At 35.0% G+C, this 18,869-nt stretch overlaps 1 protein-coding gene across 1 annotated transcript; it reads left to right on the top strand.

Annotated features, from left to right (window-relative positions):
* Positions 1–812: 812 nt before the first annotated feature.
* Positions 813–10,595, top strand: LOC124374565. Its single transcript, XM_046832758.1, has 3 exons — positions 813–897; positions 6,598–6,781; positions 10,517–10,595. Exons 1-3 carry the CDS (start codon positions 813–815, stop codon positions 10,593–10,595), a joined length of 348 nt encoding a protein of 115 aa, XP_046688714.1.
* The last annotated feature ends 8,274 nt before the right edge of the window (positions 10,596–18,869 follow it).

Here is an 18,869-nt window from a genome sequence, read left to right as displayed (position 1 = left end):
AAAAATGCCAAAATAAAGTTGAAAGTCTACACCAAGAACTGGCAAACCTGCAAACTCAACTGGACAGAGAAAAACAAAAAACAATTACAACTACAGCAATTCTACGAAGAACACGACAATGACCAATGGCAATTTCATCAAAGACTATGAAAACAAAATTGCAAGTCTAGAAAAAAACTATAAAAAACACTAAAAACTAAACCAGAAAACAGTGCAAAACAAAATAGAAATCCACCGAGATGCAGACAGACATGCTGACACACAAACATGCCCACCCACTGGAGATAAACCTTTGCCACTGCCAACCAATTGCGAAATGACAGACCGTAGTTGTAAGTTAGGTAATGACCATTCACTAATGCAAGATATGATCAATTTAAAAACCCGCCAAGACCAAATCGAGAACTCTATCAAAGCACTACAGAGCCTGCTGCAGCACGACGCTGATGAATTTCAGCCCAGACCGGCGAAGTGCCCACACTCTAACAAAGATAGAACCAACACTGCAAAAAGCCACTTCAGTGTATCCCTGCAAATGGCTAAGAACAGAAAGCATAACCAAAACCAAAAGGCTGCAAATGCTGCATCAATATCTGGTTCCCTGCATAAGCAACCAACAGAGACTGCCCCAGTGCTATCTCTAAAGCCTAACATGAAACAGACCAAAAGCCCACCCCTAAACTCAAAGCCAAGGGCTAGAGACGAGACCTGTGAGGTGTTTTTCTCTAAACACATCATGTTCTACAAGAACCACATGACTGAACACTATGGCTGGGACTGACAGTGACGACCCATCCCCAGAACCGGCTCCCATGCGCTGGTGCCGACCCCCATCAGGATTTGGACCAACGACCCCCAACCTCGGGCTGGCTGTCTCCCCCCGCGGCGCTCTTCAAGGTCGGATGTCCTGCTAAATCGCCCTACAGTTTTTTTAGACCACAACAACTTAATAAACAGCAAGCAGAAGTAATTGTCAACTCTCCAGCCAACCCGGACATGCCCACTCCAGAAGACAAGATATCAGAAAAGGCTTTAAAGATACTACACCAGAATATTTGACTCTCTGGCATCAAAGTCAAATAGACTTGAACACCTTCTCCAAGACCTCAATCCTGATATTGTGCTCATCACTGAAACATGGTCTCAAGGATGGATCAACTCCGCAATACAAGACTTCCCTGGGTATAATCTGGTTGGTGGGTTCTGCAGGGAAAAACTCTAGAAAAGGAGGAGTTGCCTTTTACTCAAACGAGGCTCTTGGAAACACTATACACATTGTCAACACCTCAAACAAACCTATTGGAGCTTACATGCGAACTCTACATGATAAGCTTAAAAATAAACATGAAAACCATAAACCTGCTCGGTGTGTTACAGGCCACCTGAAGGAAATTTAGAAACTTCCCTGGACATCTTATCCGACACTCTTGATCTGGTCCCAACCTGGAGGGCCCAAACCATCATAATGGGAGATGTTAATGTGGACGGACTTTGCAGAAACAAAGAACAAGAAAAAACTTGATAATCATGCTAGCACGGCACACAACTTAATACGACTCAAAACCTTCCACCTACGAGAGTCACCCACACTTCATCATCTTCCATTGATTTTGTGTGCTCCAATGTGAACAGGGGAGGATATAAATGTTGAAGTGATTACCACTGGTCTCTCAGATCATTGTGCCCAACTCTGCACCATCAACTTGCAAACCAAGAAAAGCAAACTGTCCAAGCTCTACTCATAGAAGACTTTTTACCTCAAGAAAACTTTAAATTATCTGAAGCACCTATTGGCTGTGGAGGTCATGGGGACAATGTATACAAACTCCCCCAGATGCAGACCAAGGCCTACAACTTGTTTATTGGGAAAACTACTACAGCGCTCAATACAGCCTGCCCCCTGAAAAAATCCAGACCAAAGGGAAAAACTCAAATCATCTCTAATAAAGAATGATGATGTCTGCCACCTTAAGAAAGAGTACCTGCAGGCACTCAATAATCAGATACTCCGAGGAGGAGAAGAGGACAAAGCACTAACAGCAGCAAAGAAAAAAGACTACGACTTAAAACTAAAACAACTTAAACAACAAGACACCACTAATTTTATTCAAAATGCTGAAAACAAACAAAAAGCACTATGGAAAGTAGTTAACCGTGAAAGACAGCAGAAACAACAAAATAGCTGAACCCATAAAAACTACTAATGGACGGGACACTAATTAAAAAACCCCATCAAGTGGCTCACCAACTCAATCACTACTTCACAACAATAGCAGATAAGACTCTAGGAGATGCTAATCAAACTCATGCACACAACGGTCCCTTGAACCAAACGGGAGACGAACCCCCCGAACTTATCCTACAGCCCACAAACTACCAGGAAGTGGAAAAATATCATTTCCTGCCTGAAATCCAAAAACATCCGCCGGAACTGACGAAATATCCTCCATCATCCTCAAACACTGTAAGGAAGAACTGACATCCCCTCTCACATACATAATAAATAAATCCTTTTCCCAAGGTATCTTTCCACAAACAAACCCTTAAACTGGCAAAAGTGTACCCAAAGCTTAAGAAAGAAACCATCGGACCAAATTAGCAATTACAGACCCAATATCCTTGCTCTCAACAATATCAAAGGTTGATCGAGAAAGTCATGCTAAACCAACTGATGAAACACCTGACTGACCACAACATTATTACCAGCCAGCAGCAACGGTTTCCTCAAGGGAAGATCCACAACCTCTGCCCTAATCCAACTTGCAGAATTCATTATTGACCAGAGAGAAGAAGGAAAAGAGGTCACTAGCCTGCTCTTTAGACTTCAGCAAAGGCTTTTGATTGCCTGGGTCACAACCTTCTTATACAAAAAGTAAGAGCCATGGGTGTTAAAGGGATGGCAGGAAAATGGCTGGCAAGCTATTTAGAGGGACGATCACAAATGGTAGAAATAACATACAAAAAGAACAACACCATCTACAAAACAACTTCAACACCATTACCTCTAAATAGGGGTGTTCCACAGGGTTCGGTTCTTGGTCCTGTACTTTACATACTGTTCAAGCAATGACCTCCCCCAGGTGCCTGGAAGAATACTGTCAGGTAATTTTATACGCGGATGACGCTGCCGATGCTAGTGGCAAAAAAAAGAAGTCCAAGACCTTGAAATAACATCATATGTGTCTTTTTAAGCCTGGCCAAAACAGTACTGTCAACAAAATGACCTTGTGCTAAACGAACAAAAAAACCCAACAACTTACTTTTGGAAGAAGAAATACAGAAGCTGCAGGTCTGCCAGAAATAGAAGCCAGCTATGAAGCCAAGTACCTGGGAGTTATCATTGACAATAAACTGGACTTGGACACCACACATTGACCAAACTAATCAAAAAGCTCAGCAGTAACACACTTATGTCATAAGGCGGATAAAAAATATTAGTAACATGGACACAGCCAAAACGGCTTACTTCTCTCTTTTCGAGTCCCACCTGAGGTATGGGATAATAATTCTGGGGTAACTCCTCCCATTACAACCTGCAACGTGTTCTAGTGGCACAAAAGAAAGTCATCCGAATACTGGGCCGACCTAAACCCACTTGACTCCTGTAGAGCTGCTTTTTCCTGAAACTAAAAATACTTACTGTGGTGTCGTTATATATACACGAAGTTATCTGCTTTGCCATGTCCCGCAATCTTACAAGATTAGGAGAAACACACCCCTACAATACAAGAAACGCTAACAACTTTGCACTGGCCCATTCATCACCTTGCACTGTATGAAGAGAAACCCAGCTATACGGGATCAAAGCTGTACAACCTGCTGCCAAATCACCTTAAGGCAATAACAGAGGAGCGGCACTTCAAGAAAGAAGCTCGACAATGGCTACTGGAGAGGACATTTCTATACCATTGAAGAGTTTCTCAACTGGAAAACCTAATCTTAAGATACCTATAAAATTGTTAATATTTGCATCTATGACACCATTGTATTTCTCAAAGAAATTATAATAAAGATGATATGACTATGACTATGGACTATGACTACTGTCACTGTTTTATACTTATTTGTTTATTTTACTTGTGTTATTATCACTTGTTATTAATTTATTTAATAATGTCATTAATTAATTTGTTGTAATGGTTTTGATCTCTTGGAAATAAATGGAATGTGGAAACACACTCACATGAATGGCCACTTACATGAAAAACATTCAAAGACAAAGCTGTCAACCAATAGTCTGCAAGCCACAATATCACTTCCATCAACAACTTTTTCACAACCAAAATAATAAAAGACCTACCCAATCAATCAAATCAATCCCACCTTAAGAACATATCAGTGGGTACCAAAATCCAGATAGTAATCTAACCTAAACATAAGATAATTTCTTTGCTTAAACCCCTCCTTACCTTGCAGGCTGTTGAAAAGAACTGGAAATATGAACTGTGCATATATTGTATTGTGTGAAGTGCACTTGCCCTCTTTTAATTGGCTGAGTTTTAACAAAACCTAACATACAGGTAAAACTTGGGTGTTTGCCCTCTTTAATTGGCTGAGCTTTAGCAAAGCCTATCACTCATGTGGCTGGAAAGATATAATTTTCTGTCTCCTCTGTTCGTCCGCACAATAATTTGAAAACAAACTGACCAATAGACTTGAAATTGTGCATGAAGCTTCATTTATATATGAGAAACACTGAGTTTGATGGTGGCACATGTCACATCATGGGGTTTGGCTGAGCTTAGCGAATATTTTTTACATTGCTCTTATGGGTAACCATGATGGACAACGAGAAACTGGCAGAATAAATAAATTTTTAAACAAATTCAACAGGTACACCCTTAAGAGATTCAAACGTATGACATAAACATATCTATTCTAATACATACAACATAATTTTATAGTAACTTGGTGTGTAGATATTTTTTATTTAAACATTATACAAACCAAATTTAATGAACACTAATCTAAATGAATCGTGGCAAAGATATGTCGAACGAGTTTTATGAATCATCACTTTCATGTCAATTTCTTTTTTGTATGAATGTCTATTTGTCTATCTGTCCGCAGTATATCTCAAGACTGAAATGATCTATAGATTTGAAATGTTTTCATGTAAACTCAACCCTGTAACAACACTCTTAACAGATCAATTCAATTCAAGTTCAATTTTCAAATAGTTTGCGGGAAGATTGGTAAGCGGAAATAGAATCGTCCATGTTAAACACCTGATTACATGTAAGATTAAAATAGTTAATAAAGAAAAAGAAAAGTCAACTTTACATTCAAATTTAATTAACTGTAATAGCTACTAAACAATTAATAATTTATAAACGGTTATTAACAAACATTAAATTTACACATAGTGGATTAGGTAAGAGGCTAAACTTACGACTTCCGTCTTGTCAACCTCATCCCTGTGGGCAATTGCCAAGCCTTCTCTTGACTTTGGCCATTACAGTGTAAGGATGTGTCACTCTTCTTCTTGTGAAAGAGCAGACGTTTGAGTTGAATGTAATCATATATTCAAATTTGTGAAGTAGTGATGTAAAGTTACAAACTGAGTACAGGTGTTAATACGTGAATTCTGTTTGTGATAAATGGTAACTTTGGGAAAAATATCCAAAACTGGTGTGTTTGAAGTACATGTGCCTATGAAGAAATTTGATGTAAACTAAAATGCGGATAATTTTTTAGAAAACCCAAATTAGATATTGATGACGGTGAGTATGGTAAAATATTAAGACTGTGCTAGGGCCTATATGGATAGAAACATACTTTAATCATGTGCATGACCACCTACACAAGATCACATGGGTAATTATTAAAGTAAACTATGTGTAATTATGTTAAAGAATTTAGTCAGTTAAATTTAAGCCACACATTTAAACATTATCATACAACACCATTAACGTGTGACAATTTATAACATTGACCACCTGACCTTCATCTGAACTTATTTCACAAGACCACATAGGATTGTTATTCTCATAACTCATACCCAGACCTACATAACGATCAACCTTGTGGGTACTAAATGAACGTAATGATCTACATCCAACACATCCACATTTGAGCTTCGACACACAGTACCAAACAACGTGAGCCCAATAATGAAACTCCCACGTCTAAATAATTACATACAGCGACCAACAGTGGGCTATTAACTAGACTCTGACATCTGATCTTCTATAACACTTGGTTTGGCGTACTCTACTTTGTTATAAAAATTTATAACTAGAGTAATTTTAGTAATGTAACACATTCGCTCCCCGAGCATATACAGGCTGACTGTGGACCAACCAAAACTAGCATGTACTAATCCATTTCACAAAACAATGTTATATCTCCCAAATATTAATCAAATGATATGGATCAAAAATGTGATCAGACTGATCCAGGGTATAATCAAATTCTATAAATTTGAATTATGATTCTGGGTATGATCCAATCTTGATCAACATTTTATTAAAATGGTTAACATTTATGCAAAATATTCTATTTTTATTGAAAACATGATACCGTTTTTATCAAATTATGATTAGCAATGTCTACTTTGTATAATATTTGTTTTAATATGAGATATGTGATTCACAGAAGTCCTGCTGGTGGATGGAGAGACTTCTGTTGTTACAAATGGAGACAGCAAGAAGCTGACTTCCGCTGCTTACACAGACTCCAAGCAAGATTTCACATGTGGATCAGGGGCAAAATGTATATTATTGAAAAATTGTAAGCTTGTAAGGCAACTTATGAACAAAAATTGCTTAGCTAATAACAGGTAAATTTAATAATTAATATCTTAATAGAGACGATGTATCATAAGCAGGCGTGAAAAGAATATATTTATACAAAATCACAAACATATCAGTTGTAAATTATTACATGTAAATAATAATAATTGTTATTTTGAAATGGATCAAATAAAACATTTGATGGGAATTTTTATTTAGTCCCATGGTCTCTCATAAAAGTTTACTAACCACACATGGAACTGGTATGTTTAAATCAAAATTGTTATTGATTATTATTATGTTATATACACAATTTAGCCCCAAGTCACTGAAAATCCAAATCTAACAGTAATTCTATTCAGGTTTTAATTGTTTCACAAAGTTTTTTTTATCATCCTCTAATTAACTTATTTTATCACAAGTTCAATTTCTAAAACTAATTTTAAAAAAACTATAGTTAGCTTGTGTCATGGCATGTTCATAGATTTGTAACACATACTATTATTTTACCACATTTAAAAATTGGCATACACATATAAAATCACTATGAAAGTATCATAAAATAAAGAAAGTGAGACTATAATGTTTTTATTTAACTTAAAAAACTTTATATTTTGAGTTTTTTATGAAGGAAGACAATACTACAACAAATATTGTCAACTTTTAATACATCATAGTCTATTTAATATAGATAGATATAATATAGATATTTAATAATTTTGATTTAGAAATCCTTGTTACTTTGTAGATGAGTCTACTTTAGATCAAATGAATCATTGTTTCGTTACTTATCCATATCTTCACAAGTACGCTTGTACTATTAAGTGTTGCTTTTTTGCATTTTAGTACATTATTTTGCTTTTGTTACTATACTTTCACATACATAAAAATACTGTAGGAGGTTTACGATTTAAAAGAAAAAGGGTCCCTAGATCCTATGGTCAATTTGAGCCTTTTCTTATTTTCAACAAAATGTTTGAATTGTATTTTTTGCTGTGGAAGTAGGAGTGTAGAAAAGCCTTACAGTAAAGTGTAACAATATTTCCTGAAAGAGTTAGGATTAGGAAAGATATAAACCAATTTCTGCATTTCTAAGCCGTAATTAGAGGTGTTTTTGTGTTTGAGGCAAAATATCTAACCCTTGGGTGAGAGTGGTGGAGAAAAACTACGGTCAAATTAAAGGTATTTTAACCTCGCATGCCAGGTCTCCAGCTCTGGATCAATCTCTTTTCATCATGGGATGATTCCACTGTTTCAGAGCTTGTTAACTTTCTTCATCGTACATTTATTTTGTTTGTATGTACTGAATAATAATAATATCAAGTTATTTACTAAAATTAATTCAAGACAAGTTTTTAGACTTAAGCACCCACTGTCATGGCTATTTTTTAGGGTTTCCAGTACATACTGTCAAAACATTGCAAATAAAACTATAATTTTTAAATTTATCAGCCTCACTGTATATAACCTTCAGTCAATAGGTGAGAGTGAACCAGAAAACTGAGAAGATAATCAAAATAAAAAAAAAAAGAATCACAACATAGTTCAAATTTGTATAACATATTGTTATATTTTAATTTGGTTGATCATTTTATTTCAATACTTAATTATAATAGTTGGAGATTGCTAAATAATGTTCTCCTGTTAAGGTACAGTTCTGATTCCCAGAAATAATGGTGATTGGCCATTTAAAGTTGATTAATTTTTATTTGTTTAAAAACTTAATTCATGCTGGCCATCACACTTGTTCTCATTGTACTTTCTGGCCGAATCTTTCTTTCTCTTTTATTTGTATAGTTTAAAGTCTTACAACAAAGTTTGTTTATTTGCCCATTTATCATTACAATATAGTAAAGCACCAGATTTTGATGACGTTACACTACTTTTGCACCTTTCTTGGTCTGTCTTAGATATCTTTTAATTTTAGCCTTTTATCTGGAAAATTTTCCTTGTGTCTAAAAAGGCAATAAATTTTGGCCAGAAGGTCCAATATGCACGGTTGTTGTAGTCAACTGTTCATGTTCAATTTTTTTGTCTTCCTCTAGTAAAAACAAATAATGATATATGTAATTAAAACATTATTACAACTTTGATTAAGCTTTGTTGAACTAAAAGAACTACAGTACACAAAAGTAGATGAAAAAAGAGTGAACAAGAACATTCTGATCTGCCAATACACTGTCTTTTGTATCCAGCTGAATTTGACTGGATCAGCTGATATCACCACAATAATCCCGTATTTAGAAATCAGTTATATAGTCACACGAGTAGATAGGGCTTCTTCTATCACGTCTTTGTCTTTGTTGAACATTTGGTATCACAACTTCTTGTTTAGAGTTGGTTGTCACTTGTTCTGGTCCTAATTTTTCTTGGGTTTTACTGCGCTCTTCAAACTCCAGATAATAATTTAACTGTCCTTCAATATTAAGAACAGATCAGTATGCAGGTACAACATGTCGAGAAGACACAGTAAACTCTCTGCCATCAAGATGTCTGATATGAGGATAATCAGAATTTGTTTCAATCTGGTTTTCAGAGAAGGGTGCATCATCTACCATTGCACATGTCTAATTTCAGAGATATAATTCTCTCAACAGTTTCATCACTCAGAGGAGTTTAGCTTTTCAAGAGTGTTTCTTTCTGAAAATTAATGGATCCATTTTCTATAGTAAGCAAACATTCCTAAAGCTCTAAAGAAAGGGTTAAAAGTACTAAATATTTGGTACTAATTATTGATGAACTCTTATTTTTGAAAGGAAACATATAAATAAATTGTAAAATGAGATCCATACTAGCTACAGGAAGTTTTTCATACTTCATCAGCTATGTCCTGGTTGAGTGCTGACTTGTGTTCATCATGCTCTTGTGGGTTCTAAAATTAGCTCTGAAATTATATGTTGGGACAGTGCCTATAATAGTACACTTTTTCCATTGATCATTTTCTAGAAACACTTTTTACGGCTGATTAAAAATGAAAGTAACCTGAATTATTTAATGGCCAATATTCATTGAGTTGACAAATACTTCCACTACGCTGTTAATAATATTCAAATTTTTAAGAACATTGTTCATGGGGAGTACAGCATTTTCAGAGGAACCGGAAATAAAATTACTGTTTAAGAAGATAAACAAAATATCCAAGTGCCAAAGTCAAGTCCACTAGTTCACCAAAACTATAGCAATACAGTGCTTCATTTATTTAAAAAAATACTAAATACTTTTTTAATATCCATGAACAATGGTATTTTCTAAATAAAAATGTTCTAACATTTTTAAATTGTTAGGTTAGAATTATTATTTATAATTATTGTATCTGTGACAGTAGTTGCATGAGTAACAATTTTTTTAAATAATTGTTTTATTATTTATAAATATTATAAATTTATTAATATATTAGCACGTCTTGCTACTATATTTTATCTTGTTTTAGCTTTTAATTATTTATGAAAAATAAACATTATTTTATTTTTGTAAGACAAAACAAAGCACAGTAAATATGTATTTTTATTTCTTTAGGTGTGGATATGTATTCTTTCTGAACAATTCTGTCCTGGCTGTGTCTTGTCTTTTATAAAATAAAATTATGGCAATCCCAACTCAGGATATACTGGGGATTTCTATTTATTTTACCCTTACCCAGAGTAATTAGATCCACTGACATTGCAAACATGTTATTCGGTTGGATGTTTTCAATAATGAGTTTGTAATATGAAAATTACATGTAATTCTATTGTTTAAGAGTGAGTTAACAGTGATGTGGAAATACTATTTCTGAATTCCAGATTGAGAGAGATAACTTGTGGCTACTCAGGGGATGAAACCTCTGGTCTGCTGTCCAACATCTGCCATCAACAGTCCTGAACCCATAAACAAAGGGACTTGTGGGCAGCCATTGCTGTACAACTGGTGGAAGAAATGACTACAAAGGCGTTGGAGCGATGCCATTTATAGCTCGAATTGGATTTAGAAGTAATACTCAAGTATTAGTCTCAATAACAAATCAAAAATGAAAAGATTAAATATGGGTTACATTTTAAATCTTAAAAATGCATACAAAAACTATACTTTCCTTTTGTATTATCTATTTCACAATGTACCAATGAATAATCATATCATTAATTTACTATGACTCATCAACCAAATTTAGACAGTGGTGAATTAAAAATTAAAAATCTAGAACCCTTTATATTTTGTTGCACTTTGCTTATTAGTAAATGGGCAATAAAAAGTTTGAATCAAACTTGAACAGTCCTACTTGTTGAATTTAGTAGAAGAGAAGATTAGGTCTAGATTGCAGAACCTTAAGACCCTTAATTGCACTCATTTCACATTAAAAAATGTAACATTAACACAATCATTGAGCTTACTTTCTTTGATTGTTCATTAACACTTACATGTTGTCAGATTGTTCAATGCTCCAATGTTTCAGCTTATTCCACACACACACACACACACACACACACACATATATATATATATATATATATATATATATATATATATATATATATATAAATCTTAACCCTTTTGAGTGCCAGGGATCTCGCTACGATCGCGATCTCGGTGTCATGACGGGTAGCGGAGCATATTTTAAATTATATAATTGTGCGTTTTTATTAATTTAAAATGTTTCTAAGTTGTATTAGATATTAAAATTAATAAAAAAAAGTTATGAAAGTCACTTCCGAGTGTCCATGAAGACAGTGTCATAGAGTTTGTTTGAAAATTGCCTGAATAAGGTTATGTTTATGTTTTGAGTTACGTTTTAGTAATTATTGTTTATATTACACTTGATTTTGCCTTATTTTAAATAGCTTTTATCATTAAAGTTTTGAAGTTTCAAAGAGAATTAAAAAACCTTTTTACAGTGAAAAATAAACTGTAACACATTTTGTGCGGCCGGCCCACTTGTGGGCCGGCTTGGCTGCGCGCGCAGTGCGGCCGGCCCTCTAGTGGGCCTGGCTGTAACTGTTTCTCCCATGTTTCAGTGTAGCTCAGCTACTCGTCCGAGACAGGTTGAATCTTTGCCGCATTTTCCAGTGGTAGTCACATTCCGTTTCGGTTGTTTTTGGTCTTGGTTCCCGCGTTGCGGTCGGCCTGTTCTAGGCCCATTGTGTACTCTAATATTTTTGTGTTTTGTGTTGTGTTATTATATAACTGAGGTGATTGTTTATATTCTACCGTGTTGTCTGTAGTGTTATACTTATTGCAATGGATTCTGCAGTGCCTAGTACCTCCGGTCTCAGCACCTTTGTAAGTAGAAATGTTGAAGAGGAACATGACAGTGATGGCTCTGTGGACGAAGTTCAAAGACTTGTTGACAATTTGTCTACTGATTCATCACATGATAGCGACGATGATGATCAGCATGAAATTGTGTGCCCGACTTGGAGTATTTCCACCGCAGGTATGCGCCAGATTGAATTTCTAAGAACTGATACTTTGTTGGTGCCATTCCTGGGTAACGGTACTCCAATGGATTTCTTCAATCTTCTTGTTGATGATATAAAATGTGCCAGGGCTAAAAATATTTCTGGGAATTTTGCTGCACACTGGAACAATCAAAATCAACCGTCTTCAGCATTATTGGAGAACGGATTATCTTTTTAACTTTAAGTGTTTTTAGCACGTTCATGTCAAGGGATAGGTTCCTGGTAATTTTGCATTGTTTTGCATTTCTGTAGACACAATCCTAATGATAACGACTATGCTATTAAAAAAATCGAATTAGTTATAACCTATTTCAACAACAAAATGAGGAGGGTTTATTACCCTCAAAAAGAATTGTCTCTTGACGAGGCAATGGTACTGTGGAGGGGTAGACTACATTTTAGACAGTACATAAAGGGCAAGCGACATAAGTATGGTGTCAAACTGTATATAACAGAGCACCAGGGTTTTATATTGAGATTTCTTTTATTTACAGGAAAAGCAGACAATGTTGTCGGTGGTGTTGGGTACACCGAAAAAAGTGGTTCCTCCACCTGTTGAAAGACTACTTGGGAAAGGGACATGCTGTATATATGGACAACTTTTACAACAGTTACTCCCTAGCCTGCAAATTACTCTCTGAGAAGACCTACTGCACCGGAACATTGCGTGCTGGAAGGAAACATACACCTATGGAGGTGACAAACACAGTTTTGAAAAAAGGTGAAACAATTGCGCAGTACGCAAATGGAGTTATGATTGGCAAATGGAGAGACAAAAGAAATGTTACGTATATCTCAACTGAACATGAGAACGATTTAGTAGACAAACGAGGTCGTGGAAAGAAAAAACCCCTCTCGATTGTCAAGTATAATGCTCACATGAGTGGAGTTGATCGCGCCGATCAAATGATGGCGTACAACCCATGTGAACGCAAAACCATAAGGTGGTACAAGAAAATATTTATACATGTACTATAAATGATACTTGTAAATGCGCACAGCCTTCACAACATGAATCAACAAAAAATGTCCCTCTACGACTTCAGATTGGAAGTTATAAAAGGCCTTTTACCTCAACCAACTCACACCATTGAAACACCTCCTCAAAAAAAGAAAAGGGTTGAGGCTCACAAACTTGGAAAGATTCCTGGCAAAGACAGCAAAAACAAAACATTGCGAAAAAAGTGCAGGCAGTGTACTAAAGTGGGAAAACCAAACACTAAGACACTACCATTGTGAAACATGTCCGGAAAACCCTGGTCTGTGTATGGGTCAATGTTTTGAGACCTACCATGATTCCTTGTACTAACAAAAACATTCGGGGTGGGAATGTATATAGTGTAAATATCATAACTAGGAATAATAAGGAAAAAGAATAATTACTAATATTAGACTAAGTGAAATAAATTTAGTAGTGGTTGACTTTCGAGGAGGTAGACAGTGCAGAACTAACCAAAAGTGCGGCCGGCCTACATGTGGGCCCGAGTGTATACAGTGTAAATAAAATTACAAAAAAACCAAAAACAAGGAATTATAACTGTTGTTAGACTAAATAATACTGTACAATTAGTGGTTGTGCGCTTTTGAGTAGTTCGAAAAAATAACAACACTTTTCAGAAATGCGGCCGGTCCCCACATGTGGGCCCCAAAACTGTGACGTCATTATTTCACCGAATTCAACCGGAAACATCCTATAGACCATCGTTCCTGTCTTTTAACCACCAAAGGTAAGTTATTCCACAATAAAAAATATTCCCGCATATGACAAACCTAATTACGGATTTTTCCGCAGCGAATGTGTTAACTGTGTATTTTCCAAAACTCTGTGCTTTTTAGCAAAACAAACCTCAAGGGCTTGAATAATTTTTATAATTGTGTTTATTGTATAGTATTAGGTTATTATTACACATGATTTTAGGGTATTTTTAAATGCTCTTTATCATAAAAGTATTAAAATTTTAAAATACATTTTTCTTATATTAGTTATTTTACTTTAAACTGAATTTTTATTTTGTTTCCATTGGAAAGTCACTATCTAAAGTTATTTTTAATTATATAAACATATTATTGTTATACAATTTATAATGGAAGATTTGTTTTCCTTTCCAACGAATTAAAAAGGAGCTTTTATTGATATAAAATCAATTTTAAGTGAATTTTTACTGGAACCTTGTGTTTCAGTAAAAATAATAACTAGCTATTAACTGTTTGTTTATGATACAATATTAGATTATTACACATGATTTTGGGTTGGGCTTCAATTCTCTTTATCATGAAAGTATTGAAATGTAAAAATAAATGTTTACATAGATAGTAGTTATTTTATCTCAAACTTGATTTTTTATTTTGTTTCCATGGAAATGTTGCTGTTTAAATGTGATTTTTTTTTAAATAGAAAAAATTATATATAAAAATTTAAATGTTAAATATTTTCTGATACGTAATTCATTTACCTTTAAAAGGACGTAAAAAGAAGCTTTTTATGATCAAAAATAAATTGTATGTAAATTATTTTCTAAAAACCTTTGCACTTTCGTCCCAAAACCCTCTGGCACTTTTCGCATAGTCACCAGAAAAAGTAACTCGGCACTTTTCAACATGGATTTGATTTTATCACTGGCATTAAAAGGGTTAAACATAGCTCTAATCTACACTCATAAAAAATCTAGGAAAATGACCATATCAATTCTATTTTAAAATGAAGAATGGAATATTTTTGATCACAACTGAGTCAAAAGCAGAGGGCTCATAAACTGAAACTGTCCAGACCAGTATAGCTACCTGACACTTATGATGATTTCAAGAGCTTTACATCTGTTTGTTTCATATGGCAATGTGCACTATGAGTATTTTAGATTGTTAAGTTGTTCTAAAATGTACATCATGAGAGTGATATTTGTGTCCTTAATGCATTTTCTTAACAATTTAAATACATTTAAATTGTAAAAACTGTACTAAAAAAAGGAAAAAATAAGAAAAATGTATTAACCCTTTTGCAGGCCAAAAATTATTTGCCCAATTTTCCTAAAAAACCACACAAAGTTTAAAAATAAAAGTATTGATATCTCTAAAGCTAATATATATTTTAAGTTTGTCATTGAATAAGGATTAAAAAAGACAAAAAACAAAATATTTATATTAATAATTATTTAATACTTATTTAACTTAAATACAAAATTTAAAAATTGAAACAAATTTGCCTAAAATGAAACTTTTTGTTTTTTTTTTTTTTATGAAAAAGTTAGTATAAACTGCAGTTTTTTTCCCTCACAGTTTATATATAAATTAAATTACAAGTTTTGTCTTTAACCATAAACAACTTTAGTATGGTACTCTTCGAAGCACGTGTCCGGGTGTAGAGAGGGATTTCCCGCACAAGTTTTGCAGGCGAAGTTGGTCCTCACGTCGCAGTCCTTTCTTAGAACACACAATGCATCGGAAATATTTTGGTTTTTTGCGATGAAGTGTCGTCGATGCAATCTTTCCTCATATCATCAGGATTAGCCATGCTTCAACAATCGATAAACACTAAAAACAATTATTTATAATCAATGATATTTACAATATATTTACAAGGCTCCGATATATTTACAGGTTGATGTCGTATCATAAAGTTTCCAAAAAATAAATTACACTACAATATAAACGAGACGACTATGTCGTAGCACAGCAGGCAGCACAAGGGATGGCGCGGCGTCGACCGACCGGCTGAGACTAAGCAGTGAGTGTGCGTGAGGGGACGTCTGCGGCTCTGACAGTGACACACACACAATAGACCGCACGCCATTTTCTCTACGCTTTAGTTCCTTTGACCTCGATACGGCACCAGTATCCCAGCAAGCCTTATTTTAACATCAAACTTGTATTGTCACATTCGCGTTTACAGATTTTAACTCCATTTAAATAAAATTAAACAATTAATGTACATTTGGCATCCATTGAAATCTGTGGCTGTTTATAACATATTCAGCCATGACGTCCATAGACGTTAGTGGCTCACCAAAGGTGTAAAGTTGTTGTAAAACTGCCCAAAAAAACATTATCTCAAGTTACGTACCGAGGTAAACATTCACCAGATGATAAAGTAATTCGTCTCTGGTTTAACCCATTTCGTGACACAGGAAGCATGTTGAAAGGACATTTTATCATCACTTGTTTTTGGACAGCCAATTTGATGTTCTTTCAACACACTTTCTGTGTCACAAATCTGGTTAAATCAGCGACCAGTTTGCAGACTGCCACCGTGGAGCTGTTCTACACATGCCAAGGTCAACGTTTCGTTCCCATGCTACAAGGAAAACAAAACTTAGTTATTTCAACTTTGATGTTTAAATCTTTACTTTGTCTTGAATAGTTTTTTAAGTATAGGCCGTTCAAAATCCCGGCACTCTTTTTCGGAGGCTCTGTATTTCTTTCACAAAGAACCTGTATTATTTTTGAACTATTTAATTAAAAACAATGGCCTTCGTATTTAAAATTAATAGGTAATATCTTTTATAGAACTGAGTGATGAAAATAGAGATTTCCACTATTAGTAGATTTTCCACATATTTTGTATCCTGGACCTGGTGATATTGGTAATGGTGGTATGTAATATTGCCTTTTAACATGGTTTTACACCTTTAATAAGTTTAATTAATTGTTACGTAATTAATTATAATATTGCAAATATCAGACTTTTATTTTGTTTTAATTGCAGCAATGATAACTTCAGTGTATACATCAATAGTATTCTTTGTATTTAATATTATTTATTTTCAGGTAAAACTCAAGGAACAGTTTCTTACCCTTGCTGTGGTTCTATAATCTCTCCAAGAGTTGTCTTGACTTCAGCTCACTGTGCCCTGGCCCAGACTGCCAAACAATATGTGTAAGATATGTGCTGTTCATCTATGTTGTGTGTGTATATATATATAATATATATACAGGGTGATTCATGAAGTTCTCCCCCCACTTCTACAGCACATTGTACTAGTAAAAATAATGAAAAAATGTTATATAAACATAGGTCCGAAAACGCTTCGTTAGCGAGTTACAGCTAGCGAAAGATTTCGCCTGAATTCCTGGGTAAAGAGTAAAATAAAGCCATACTGAACTTTTGGAAAGGTTAATTAAGTAAAGAAATAATCGTGGAGATTCTTATGTATTTTTTACCTTGATAAAGCTAATAAAAATAGTTCTTCCAGAACCTCTGTAAACCTGTAGTAGTTTTTGAGGGATTCGTCGGGTTAAATGCAAAACAATTGGGGCAACGAAACAAGTGTTTTTTTGTTTTTAAGTTTGATGTTACATTAAACTTCTGTTAAATTGGTTAAATAAATACATAAAATCAACAAACCATTAATTGTAGAGGAATTTAATTCTGGAAGACAAGTTTGATATAACATTCAAAGTCTAAAAATAAAAAAGAAAATAAGTACGCGTCACAAATCGATTTTATTCAGTATAATACATTACTAGTTTTAAGTGCAAAATTAATCAGGTTTGGGCCCAACCCGTACGCCACCATTTTAATATAATAGATGTTCGTAAAATGAGGTCCATCATATATCCAATACATTTTGCAGCACGTTTGTGTATGTATAGGCTTTTGTATGCGTTTCTTAATTTTTTCCAGGATCTTCCCTGTATCTGCACAGGACAGGCCGAATATCCATAATAACGGGCAATTTAATTCATCACCGAAGAATTCTACTATCTTGTCTTGTATATACAATGTGTCTTATCATCCTATCACCCCTGATATGCAATAATCCAATGGAGATTAGATCTGGTGATCTTGGTGGCCAAGGGTGAGGCCCTCCACGTTCCAATTCCAGTGGTTCCAGGAAATTGTTGATTTAAGTAAGCCAGAAACGGCACCGTGGAAAAGTGGGGAGGTGCTCTCACGTCATGCTGGAAGTACAAATTTTGTCTGAAGATGTAAATCAGGGAACATTCTCTAAATCAGCGGCACGGGCAAACTCTCTTCTTGAAGGTAAATGCAAATAGAACTCAGGCATTTAGGCAGTCCCAGGTAATATGAAAGTTGTACCCAATCAAGCCGATTGTGCAAAAGGCCATCACCAGACATTGACGCTAAATCGCGTGTTTGAACGAGTTCTGTTCCACTACCTCATGTGGATTTTCTTCTGCCCCCATGAGTGTTCATTGTGCAAGTTTATTGACACCATCCCGAGGTGAATTGCTGCCTCATCCGTTTAAACCAAAATACGCTTGTAGAGTTGGATTATTTAATATTCAAAAAGTTGCAATAACTCCAAGCGAAGACGGACCAATCCCCATAGCTGGTAGATGTTGAACCTTTAGGTTTATGAAACGGATAAAATTTTGGTTTCGATTAAGTGACCTCCACACCGTTGAATGCGAAAACTCCTATCCGCCATAGAGAAAAATACGTACGTGTACTTACACCTGGACTCGCGATGAACAGGACAGCATTAATAACAATATCATCATCAAGTCTGGGACAGGTCGTTCATAATTTGGTTTCTAGTACATGGTAGTGATCCTGTTTTCCCGCAAGAGGTACGAAAAAGTTCCTGAACAATTGTTTTGGTATCTGGGAATCCCTCCTATTAGGGTAACGTAGTTCATATTCTTCTACAGCAGCATCTCACGCCATTACCATTTACAGTAACCCAAAATAAAAACCTATATCAGCGATATTCCGCTGATGTAAATAGAGTAAGAGGCATTTTTT

This window comes from Homalodisca vitripennis, unplaced genomic scaffold, assembly GCF_021130785.1.
Source record: "Homalodisca vitripennis isolate AUS2020 unplaced genomic scaffold, UT_GWSS_2.1 ScUCBcl_9055;HRSCAF=17417, whole genome shotgun sequence".
NCBI classification, from domain to species: Eukaryota; Metazoa; Arthropoda; class Insecta; order Hemiptera; family Cicadellidae; genus Homalodisca; species Homalodisca vitripennis.
Note: the sequence above shows the minus strand (reverse complement) of the source record. Positions and strands in the feature narration are given on the sequence as shown.

Coding starts and splice junctions, on each gene's coding strand:
- LOC124374565 (XM_046832758.1), top strand. CDS start 813: ATGCGCTGGTGCCGACCCCCATCAGGATTTGGACCAACGACCCCCAAC. Junction 898..6,597: donor CCCCCGCGGCGCTCTTCAAG/GTCGGATGTCCT, acceptor TGTGATTCACAG/AAGTCCTGCTGGTGGATGGA. Junction 6,782..10,516: donor AATTGCTTAGCTAATAACAG/GTAAATTTAATA, acceptor TCTGAATTCCAG/ATTGAGAGAGATAACTTGTG.